Here is a 12,286-nt window from a genome sequence, read left to right as displayed (position 1 = left end):
TTTATTCTGAATTAATGGGACTAGGGCTGAGGATATTGCATATGGTTATTCAAAAAGATTTCAATGCCCAACACCACCATAAGCTAGTCAGTGCTGTGGTAAAAAATAAATAAGTAAGTAAGTAAATAAATAAATAAATAGAACTCTAGCACAAGAAAAAGTAATTTTAAAATAAGTTGATGAGATCATATAACAGGAGGGGCCAGGTAGTGGCACACCTGGTTAAGCGCACGTTATAATGTGCAAGGATGCGGGTTTGAGGCCTCAGTCCCCAAGTGCAGGGGGAAAGCTTTGCAAGTGGTGAAGCAGTGCTGTAGATGTCTGTCTTTCTCCCTCTCTTTCTCCCCTTTCCTCTCTATTTCTGGCTGTCTCTATCAAATCAGTAAAGATATATATTTTTTTAATTTATTTTTATTTATTAATGAGAAAGGAAGAGAGAGAGAAAAATCAGACATCACTCTGGTACATGTGCTGCCGGGGATTGATCTTGGGACCTCATGTTTGAGAGTCCAATGCCCTACCACTGCGCCACCTCCCGGACCACCAGTAAAGATAATTTAAAAAAAGATCATGAAGTAGGACACCAGGTTTATAAAATAGCTTTCTTTCATATTACCTTTCACTCATCACTTTCATTTAGTTTTGATTATTTTATTCCTTAGAAAAAATTAAAGTTATTCCTTCCATCAGTTGACTAAATTTAGTGCATATTTATATCAGCCTATCAATGGTACGTCACCATTCAAAATGTAACCTTAGTATGAGTCTGATTTGTTGAATGTATGAATACAATGATTACAAGCTAAGAATTTGTTACAGTTTAAAATTTGACCTAAGTATGACCAAACCTTTTGAAATGATTTGCAGGTTGTCCAGAGCTGTTTTTCATATACTGTTGCACTTCTGAATTTTGATGAGGGAGAAGATAGTGGTAATGATGTTTTAATCCTGAAATTACATTATTTTTTCTTTCCAAATAAGTGACATCTATCTCAACTTGATCATCTAAAGTATGTCAATTTGGTCACAAAGTACTTATTTGTACATATCCTTATGTCAAAAACTGTTTCATCTCTATTTACTGTTAGTATTTACATACCTCAAATACACCCTGGAAAAAAATCCTGAACCTCTTTTTTAGTCTTGTAGTCTAAGGCTCAGTTTTAAAAATTGCATAAGACCAGGGAATTGTATAGAAGGATTCTAGGTAGGAAGGTAATTGATGAGAGTATTTCGGGAGCTGTGTTAAACTCTGTGGTGTAAGACCTATAACCGTAACTGAAAATTTTTGGCTACCTTCATCTAAAAAGGAAAGTCACATTTCTATTTATTACTTCAAATGCCACTGAGGATGGTGCCCCAGAATGTACGTAAACATGTTGAGTTGTAGTATCTAGAACGTTACATTGCCCTGAAATCTGTTCATATTGTCAAATAATAAAATGTGCTACAAATTGGTGTCAACAACCTCACACTCAAGATAGTCTTATTATTTTTAGACTTTTTTTTGATCTATCAAGTAGCTTGGATTTGAAGGCTTTACTTTTGCATGGGTAAGGACTGTAAAGCAGATTTGTGCTGTCTTAATGGACTTAATGAAGGCTGATTACAGTGATCAGAATTTGTGGGCTTATTATACAGAAATCAAGCAGTTTACATAGCGATCTCACAACTTCCTATATCGGTTAAAAAACAACATGGCATAAAGGCATTCCATTTAGTTTCATATTTAAATGTAATTCTCAATATGTCCATGTCTCTTCACAAACCACAAATACTAATAGTATAGCTATAAAATAAATAATTCAACTCCGATTTAATAGACAAATGGAAGGTACAAATCCTCTCTACAGTGAGAATAAACTGAACTTGAAAAATGCTAGAGCACAATGACCTGCTGCCTGCCATGCTTAAACTCCCCGCCCCTCCCTTTTTTTGTTAATAGTTTAGTAATGGATCAATTTGGGTAGGAATACAAAGAAGATATAGCCATAATGGAGCTAACATTTATCAAGTACCTACTGGCATTTTGTATATTGGAACACATTGAAACTCCTCTGTTTCCTAATGAACATTATATTTTTAAATGTAAATTCTAGACCACATATCAGCACACGAATATCCGTATCTCAAGAATGCAGTAAACCTGGATTATGATGATTATTTTACTAAAATGCCAAAAATATTTATTTTAATATTTATTTATTTATTCCCTTTTTGTTGCCCTTGTTGTTTTATTGTTGTAGTTATTATTGTTGTTGTTGGATAGGACAGAGAGAAATAAAGGAGGGGAAGACAGAGAGGGGGAGAGAAAGATAGATACCTGCAGACCTGCTTCACCACTTGTGAGGCGACTCCCCTGCATGTGGGGAGCCAGGGCTCGAAATGGGATACTTAAGCTGGTCCTTGGGCTTTGCGCCACCTGCTCTTAACCCGCTGCGTTACCGCCCGACTCCCTGTTTTTGTTTTTACTGGTAAGTTTTTCTGACCTACTTTAGTTTTTTTCAAGCCAAAATCCTACCTCCACCCTCCAAAGTTTGGAAGAACTGTCAGTATTAACAGCTGTGGTATGAGGATATTATCCTGACAGTTCATTTTAACATTTCCTCAGACCTCAGGAAGTTTCTTTCCTTTGAAAAGTTATTTCTATTCCAAAGAAATGAAGAGTTTGTGCTCACTTCTGAACCACATACACTAAAATAGCAATAAAGGATCAAGGCCTGAGCTATTCCATGCTATTCAGGTGTGTGTGTGTGTGTGTGTGTGTGTACACGCACAGAGAAGTTTCTCACTTTTACCAACATTGTTACAAAAGCAGAGAAAGCCCAAACCTACAGATGCTGAAATAAGAAAAAAAATTAACTTTGAAATATAGTAAAAATGGCATTTCATGGAGTTGGGCGGTAGCACAGCGCACGTGGCACAAAGTGCAAGGACCGGTGTAAGGATACCAGTTTGAGCCCCTGGCTCCCCACCTGTAAGGTAATCCCTTCATATGTGGTGAAGCTGGTCTGCAGGCATCTATCTTTCTCTCCCCCTTTCTGTCTTCCCCTCCTCTCTAGATTTCTCTCTGTCCTGTACAATAACAACAACAATAATAACTACAACAATGAAAAACAAGGGCAGCAAAAGGGAAAATAAATAAATTTAAAAAAATTTAAAAGTGATGCTTACATTAAATTACGTACTTTAGCTCCCAGTAGCAAGATTCATAATAGCAAAGTGGATAATTGTAACTTTTATCTACATGAAGCAAGTCAAAGAAACAATCTAAAGTATCCATAGATTTAAGGCAAGGCTGCATGTGTTGCAACAGAAGAAACTGGCAGATATAAAGAGGTTATCTGAAAAGTCTAAATAACTACATCATCTCATGTTGTCTGTACCTATATAAGCACTTCTTATTAGGACTTTGACAACTTGGTAAGCAGTATATGCTCAATTTTTCATATGTACTTTTTTAAAAAAAAAGAATCTGGTAAACCACTTTGTTAACCACTTTGCTCCTGAACTTTCTCTAACATGCAAAAATCTCCTTATGGTTTATGTAAATGCAAAAATAAATAAGCAAATAAATAAATGGATAGAATACGCCTAGCCTCAAGTACATTGATTTTTTTTTTTTAGAGAGACAGAGAGTGACCAATACCATAGAACCAAAGCTTCCTTCAGTGTTGGGGGGCAGGGTAGTGTCAAACCTGAATGGAGCACATAGCAAAGGAGCACACTATCCAACTGAGCTTTTTGCCTGCCTACTTCAAGTACTTTTTATCAGGTGTTTTAACTAAGTACCAAGGTCTAGGCCACTTAAACTATTAGACAAATGATCACTTGTGCCTCACCTATAAGTCAATATAAATGCAAATTTTTATTTATATATTTTGACTAAGGTATCAACTCATACTTTTTCACTGAAATTCTTGATGAAGCTTTCAGGAGAGGTTTTCACTACTCCAAGAACTATAATTCTCTTAAGAAAAGTACTTATTCAAAAGGCGAAGACCCTGTTGTTTTATTGTTGTTTGTTTTTGTCAAAGTTCATTATAATTTGAATGGTATGCAGAGGCTTTATACATAGCTAAAGTAGCCTGAACCTCAGAGGGAATGTAAAATGGCCATGACAAGTAGAAAGAATTGGAGAATATTCTGTATTCTCATGTATGTGGACACAAGTGTAACTCAGAACACTCATATTGCTATACATTTTGACATCTTTCCACAATGGTGATTTTTGGATTCTAAAATTTCCTGTTTTTTTTTTTTTTTTTTGATTTTTTAAAAAATTTTATTTATTTTATTTTATTTATTTCCTTTTGTTGCCCTTGTTGTTTTATTGTTGTAGTTATTATTGATGTCGTTGTTGTGGGATAGGACAGAGAGAAATGGAGAGAGGAGGGGAAGACAGAGAGGGGGAGAGAAAGACAGACACCTGCAGACCTGCTTCACCGCCTGTGAAGGGACCTGCCTGCAGGTGGGGAGCCGGGGGCTCGAACCAGGATCCTGATGCCGGTCCTTGAGCTGTTGTTTTTTTTTTTTTTTATCCAGTGAATTCAAAACTAGAAGTGGAAGAATTACTTCAACGATAGTCATGTTCTAGCATAATTTAGATATTTGTCTATGTAATACTTTACCCTTATCAAGGAGGCTTTAGTGTAATAATGATAAAATTAAATAGATGTATACAGGTATCCAGAAGTAGTAAGAATACCAACTTTAGTGGATGTGAACTGTAGTGTAGATATTTAAACAAATGATACATGGTTCTTGTAATACTTATAATTATGTTTGGAATATGTTTTAACTTAGAATTTAAATAAAATATATCATTGTGACAGTCTGGAGTTGTGGTGTTTTAGGCAAATAAAAAACAGTGATTATTCTGTGTTCACATGTTGTATGTATATGCATAATTATAAATGTCTTGTTTCTAGATCTAGAAGAGTTGGGATTACTGAATGGCTCAGTGACTTTGAGTAAGTCAGTTTTCTCAGGGTCTCTTTCCCTAGTTCTAAAATTATAGATTGGAATAGAATGGTTCCTCTTAGCTTTGGCTTTTTGTATATTCTTGGATAGACTTATACCTTCTTCTGGCTCTAAGCATATATTTAAGCATTTTGTTTGAAACATCTTTCCTGGTAATGGATGCCCCAGAGGATAGTGAGTTGAACACAAATCTTTTTTCCTTCCTACATCTACTAAGAATTAATTTTAAAAAGGTGATGTCATCAACATGGAAGTTAGTGGACTTCAAGCCCCAATATAGTTAGACATCGATATAGTTTGAAATGTCTTCTTAAGCCCAAGTAACAAAAGCAATAACCCTGAGAAGACTGAAAAAGAATGTACTTTTCCATGAAAAATCTTTCTTCTTTCAGTAGTAGACATTATCTATGATGTATACATAATCTGTCCTTGGAACACAATAGAGAGAAGAATGTGTTTTAGAGCACATATCTATATCTAGCTATCCTTGTATCTGAAAGACTGATAAAGTAACTGCCAGATAATTATCAGAAATATATGCACTTGTGAGAAATACATCTGTAACTTTAGATAGAAAAGGGCCATGTGCTGGTTTTTGCTGCCATCAGTATGAGTTAAGCATGTAGCCCAAGTTCTATTCACTATTCAAAGTGAATTTGACAATTAGAAAAGTTGACTCTTAGAAATCTTCCTTCTGGCAAGTCCCCTGTTGTTGACATTAGGGTCATTTATGAGAAACCCTTTAGAGAAGTAGGTTCTGAGTAAATTATCATTTCAGATATGATTAGTGCATTATTTGGGGACAGTATCTTGCCATGGGTCTTGATGCAGCTTGCTAATCACTTTTAGCTTTATTCAGCAACTCCTGTTCACTCCTCCTCCCCCTTTCCAATGTGTCCCTTCTGAATATGTTGAATTATCAGTTCCCAAAGCTGGGGATAGAAACAGGAATACATTCACACAACAGGCGCTACACTGTTAAAAGTTATTTTGAAAATCCATTTGAATTGTTTGAAAACATTTCACTTTAACAAAAACTACATGTATGGATTTAGAATAATTCATATTGCTTTTTTGCATGGACAGAGGGACACCTAACTAATTCTCTTACTTGTCTGGACTACATATAACCAATTTAACCTCTGAAGCTCAGCGCTAGGGATGTTCCAGGTCATTTTTTAGAGTCTGAAATGGAAATGCCTCTGAACTGACATTGGTGAAAATTGTCCTTGTTAATCTCCACTTGGCGGAGATGGATTCTAACTTGAAGTACTGTGGACTTCATTATTTAGTCTACACCTTAATTCTGACAGGGTACTTTTAAGCCATGAAAAAATTATATGTGTAAGTGCCACTTTCTTTGAACATAGTAGAATCTGAATTATGTTTTATGATTCCATGAATTCAATAGGTTTATTATGTTATATATCTAACATAAGTTGACACATGCAACTCCACTGGCCCCAGTGAGTATGAAAAGTGCAACCTGAATCAGGCTATCTAGTTCTAAAAGTTTTTTGTGTATTTTTTGATAAAGCAATTAAAATAAAGATGCTCTTTTTAGATTTTAACATCTTAACAAGATGCCATTTTTTCTGATAAAGTATTTTAATCCAGACTTTTAGTCTGAGAAAGCTTTTGTTGGCAATGATAAACTACCAACAGTATATAAGAAACTATAAATATGCCAGCTAATTGTTTTTTCTTGCCAATGTATGAGAAGTAGTGACTAATGGTTAGATTACAAAGTTGTTTTTTTAACCAGTACATATTCTAAATGCTAATCTCAATACTAACATGTTTTAAAATTAAGTTAACTGAATCACACAAACACAGGAAAGAAATTAAGTAACTTGATAGATATGACACATACTTTGGGGTAAATGTTCATTGACACATTAGGAAATCAATACAACTTAAAGGAACAACTCAACAGTCCCTACAATGAGAAGTTGTAGTGTTTAAAAACAAAACCAAAATCCAGTTATACCTAGAAAACACAAGCTGACAACTCTTTGGAGTCCATTAGGTCTCTCTTTGATGCTGTTCACTGAACCAGAATGGGCAGCATGTAGCACTGAAGGACAAGAAAGATAGGCAGGTTAGTTTGCCTTCTTTGATAGGTTGTGGGAAGTGCTGAACACACCCCTCAGCCCTCTGTGGGGAAATAGTGTGATATCTCAGTGAAGGTCAGGAATCTGCATGGCAGCAACAGTAGCAAAGTGGCACCTGGAGCTTCAAGGAAGTAAGGGTAAGAAAAGCAATGCCAAAGGGTTAAGCACCCGACTGCACCTTAGCTGATCAGGGATAAACACCCCTTCAGTTGTTTGTGAAATGGACTTAGTGTTTATAGGTATAAAAAAGCAAATGATGATAATAAAAACAAAAATGGAGAATGTAGCTATATAAAAGACCATGAAAATAATAGGAGTTTAGGGCAGTGAGGGAATCATATTCTATGTCATCTCTTGCTCTCACTTCTGAGTGCAAAGAAATTACAAATTTTCTGCTGAGTTCCAGAACTTGTGAAAGGAACTTAAAGACGTGTTGTAACTTGTTCTTCCTGTCCATCACCCCATTTGTGCATGAGTAGGTCACAAGCCTCTCCCCAAGTTTCAAATACATCCTCTGAGGAGTCTAAAAGTTTAGAATTTGAAGAGCAGATGCTGGATGCACAGTGAAGAGAGCTGGAACAGGCCAAAGGGCATTCACTGCTCTGAGCAGCGCCCCGGACTTCACCTAATTCTACCTCACTGAGGTTAATTTCACTTTGAGAACAGGACTCTGCTTTCCCTTTCTCCATCTGAGAATATCTAATGTCCTGCCACATATAGTGCTGCTGAACAATTCCATCAGAAATTGTGTACATTGGCTCTGAACTGGGCTCAGACATGTGACCATTAAACTTGGAGAATAGGAGACCCAATTTCTTGAGAGAAGGCCCCATGAAGGAGCGTTTGCTTGATGACTCAGATTTTGGTTTCCCTTGGGTGCTACTGGCTCTTGGCATGGTTCTGATGAGAGGTGGCCCATGACAGGCCTTTTTCTTGCAGCCTAAATTGAAAGAGACACTCTTGGATTTGGCCCGAGCCCCACCACTATCACTCGTATCATTCCTCTGAGAGAATTCAGCACTGCCAGTGGAAAAACTTCTCCTTGGGTGTTTCCGATTTCCTAAGAGGTCAAGCACTTCATATCGGAAGCTAGAGATGTCCTGCTTTAATTCCTAGGGCAAGAGAGGAGACACATTATGGCAAGCTTGGTCATTATAGTTCCAAATATGAATATTAGGTATCTTTTGCCATGTTCCAGGTTTTGCCTAATTGCAAATTTCAAAGTATAGAAACTACCAGAGAAATCACTCATTATCAACAAAAGAAAAACAAAAGTTCTGTGAGCATGGCTGGCTATTGGAAAAATTCTTCCATAATTAAAGTTGACTCCAGAATTTCCCATAAGAGACTAATTTCTGGTAAAGTGTTAAGTAGCAAGATAGTCGATTAAGGCACTGACTCCCACTGATATATGCATATAAAAGTAATATTATTAACGAGAAAAAAGTTCTAGGACGCTAAGAAATAAAATTAGGAAAGTGAAAACTCAGGTAATGAAACTTCTTTTGAAGTGTGCTTTTCATTCAAGTCCTTATGAAAAGTCTTCTGTCTCTGTCTACTATCCAGATATTTTTATTATTATTTATTTTCCCTTTTGTTGCCCTTGCTGTTTTATTGTTGTAGTTATTATTGTTGTTGTTATTGATGTCATCGTTGTAGGATAGGACAGAGAGAAATGGAGAGAGGAGGGGAAGACAGAGAGGGGAGAGAAAGAGAGACACCTGCAGACCTGCTTCACTGCCTGTGAAGTGACTCCCCTGCCAGAGGCTCGAACCGGTATCCTTACTCCAGTCCTTGGGCATCGCCATGCGCGCTTAACCCACCGCGCTACCATCTGATTCCTCATCCAGATATTTGAATGCACCCTTTGAATCTGTGTTTTTAGTGTTTAAATATGATAATGTCATTCGCTTGCTTAGAAATCTTTAGTAACTTATCACTGCTCTTAGGAAAAATAAATGCCTCGACCATAAAACGTATCATCTATATTTTTCAAGGGCTGGTACTGGTCAATTTCTTCGCTGACTTGCACTTTTTACCTCTCATCCTACTGTTTCCTCAAGTTTGTTACTGTTTTCCTGTATGGAAATATTTTCTCTTGCATCTGTGCTATTCTGTCTAGAATGTTTTTCTCCTCAACTCTCCTTTATATGATTCTTCCTTCAAGCCTTAGCTTAAACGCAGCTTCGTGTGGAAAGCCTGTACTGATATCCCAAGTCCAAGAACAGTATTCCTCATATGTTTCCATATCATCTTGTATTTATGTTGTTAGAGTACTCAATCATTTGTCACCTTATATTATTCTTCTTTTAATGCTACTCCATGAAAGTAAGAAATTGCTTATATCTCACTACTGTACTTGAGCACCTAGTAAATTAGCACATAGCAGGGCCTCTATGGATGAATTATTTCTATACCTTAAGATGACATCTTTCCTATATACCTTACAAAACATACATATGTTCTGTTTTTTCTTATTTTAGTTCTTTATTAGAGGCTTACAAGATTATAAGATTAAAGGGGTATAGCTCTACACTGTACCAAGCACCAAAATTCTGTGCCCTACTCTTCCAACAATAACCATCATAGATCTCACAGTATAAAAAATTGTCTCTCTCTCTCTCTCTTCCTCTCTCTCTTTCATTCTTTCATCAGGTATGTTTCAATTTCCTTCATACGACATATTCTAGTTGTCTTTTACCTCCTTACTTTACTAAGCATAATCAATTCCAGTTCCATCCATTTTACCTTGAAGGACACTATATAATGGGATTTATACTCAGTGGAATAATAAAATAGCTTTTCCAACCAATTTACATATTTAATTAAATATTTCTTTGTTTTAAGGAGCTTTACTGTACATTATAGGATGTTTAGTAGCAATGCTTCTTCTTCTAGCATTTGCCAGTAGCAATGCTGATCTCAATTAACAAGATAATAGTACACATACCACAGTGTGTGACAAGAGAAATGTCTCCAGGTAAATATTAGTGGCAATATTAGGGATATTTAAGTGTTTAGTGGTATACTTCTTAGATATCAAATTTGATGATAGTTTTATCTTTATCTTCCATATTTTAAGACCCATAAAAATCTTTGAACATCTTCCTCTTGCTATCTTACCACCTCACAGCCATACTGGCTATAGCATTTCAAACGCTTAATTTTCATACTGAAAAATACCAAGAATCCATAATATTAAAAGAATGCACAAGTAAAATTTCTTTTCCTCATAAAACTAATTGTGGTGACTAATATTGGTAAAAAAAATTTTCACCTTCTACTGCATAGCAGACTGTTCTTCAAGACAGAATAATAACTATTGGACATTTTCAGAATCATTCACCCCAAGAAACTGGAATACACATTCTACTCAAGTCCACATGGGTCTTTCTCAAGGATAGACCATATGTTAGGCCACAAAGACAGCATCAGCAAATTCAAGATCATTGAAATCATCCCAAACATCTTCTCAGACCACAGTGGAATTAAACTAACACTTAACAATCAACAAAAGGTTAGTAATAGTCCCAAGATGTGGAAGCTCAACAGTACTACTTAATAGCTACTGGGTCAAAGAGGAAATAAAGGGAGAAATCAAAATGTTTCGAGAATTCAATGAAAACAAAGACACAAGCTATCAAAATGTTTGGGGCATAGTTAAGGCAATACTGAGAGGGACGTTCATAGCCATGCAAGCACACATTAGGAAACAAGAAAAAGCATAAATAAACAACCTGACTGCACAACTTAAAGACCTAGAAGAAGAACAACAACAAAGGAACCCTAAAGCAACCAGATGGACAGAAATGACTAAAGTTAGGGCAGAAATCAGTAACATTGAAAATAAGAAAACCATACAAACGATCAATGAAAGTAAATGTTGGTTCTTAGAAAGAGTGAACAAAATCGACAAACCTTTAGCCAGACTCACAAAACAAAAAATGGAGAAGACCCAAATAAATCAGATCGTAAATGAAAGATGAGATATCACAACAGACACCACAGAAATTCAGCATATCATGCGAGACTTCTATGAACAACTCTATGCCACCAAGCTAGAGAACCTGGAAGAAATGGACGATTTCGTAGATATCTATGAACGTCCAAAATTAAGTAAAGAGGAACTAGATAACATGAAGAGGCCCATCACAGCTAATGAAATTGAAAATCTAATCAAAAACCTTCCTCCAAAAAAAGTGCTGGGCCAGATGGTTTTACAAATGAATTCTACAAAACCTTCAAAGAAGAACTAATACCTCTACTTTTAAAAGTCTTCCAGAAGATTGAAGACACTGGAATACTCCCTTGTTGTTAAATTCGGAGGCTCCTGCTGGCCTGGCTAGCTTCATGGGAGGGTAACAGAGACGACCAGAGACATACGGCTGAGCAGGGAAGCTGTATTTCTTTATTCAGGAACAACGATTCATAAACTAAACCAAACTAATCACCAAACAGAACTCTGCTGCCTCTTTCCCCCCGCGGCAGAGCAAGCACTCTCGAACTCTGCAACTCTCCAACTCTCCAACTCTGGAACTGTGGAACCTTCTCGGGGTTTCTTGGGGCGGGGCCAAGCGGACTCGCGAAATTAGCAGGACTGATCCAATTTTCTTAGCGGGGGAGAGCTAGAACAAACCAATGTAAAGCATACAACACTCCCTTCCAGCTTCTATGAAGCCAACATCACTCTGATACTAAAAGCAGACAGGGACACAACCAAAAAATAAAACTGCAGACCAATATCTCTGATGAACTTAGATGCTAAAATATTGAACAAAACTCTAGCCAACCAGGTACAGCATATTAGAAAGATTGTTCATCATGACCAAGTGAGGTTTATCCCAAGCATGCAAGGTTGGTTTAATATATGTAAATCAATCAACGTGATCCACCACATCAATAGAACCAGAAAAGACCTAGAATTGCCAAAACTATCTTGAGAAGAAAGAACAGAACTGGAGGCATCACACTCCCAGATCTCAAATTGTATTATAGGGACATTGTAATCAAAACTGCTTGGTACTGGAACATGAATAGACACATTGACCACTGGAATAGAACTGAGAGCCCAGAAGTAAGCCCCCACACCTATGGATATCTAATCTTTGACAGGTGCCCAGACTATTAAATGGGGAAAGATGAGTCTCTTCAACAAATGGTGTTGGAAAAAATGGGTTGAAACATGCAGA

The 12,286-nt window shown here is 36.6% G+C and overlaps 1 protein-coding gene across 1 annotated transcript in view; it reads right to left on the bottom strand.

Annotated features, from left to right (window-relative positions):
- Positions 1-7,437: 7,437 nt before the first annotated feature.
- TRPC5 (transient receptor potential cation channel subfamily C member 5) overlaps positions 7,438-12,286 on the bottom strand; it is a 248,517-nt gene continuing 243,668 nt past the window's right edge. The window contains exon 11 of the mRNA XM_007535841.3: positions 7,438-8,209. Within this exon, the coding sequence (XP_007535903.1) occupies positions 7,520-8,209 (690 nt within the window). The 3' untranslated portion in view covers positions 7,438-7,519. The remainder of the gene's footprint in view (positions 8,210-12,286) is intronic.

This window comes from Erinaceus europaeus, chromosome X (assembly GCF_950295315.1).
Source record: "Erinaceus europaeus chromosome X, mEriEur2.1, whole genome shotgun sequence".
Classification (NCBI taxonomy): domain Eukaryota; kingdom Metazoa; phylum Chordata; class Mammalia; order Eulipotyphla; family Erinaceidae; genus Erinaceus; species Erinaceus europaeus.
This window is presented reverse-complemented; position numbering and strand designations above follow the sequence as displayed.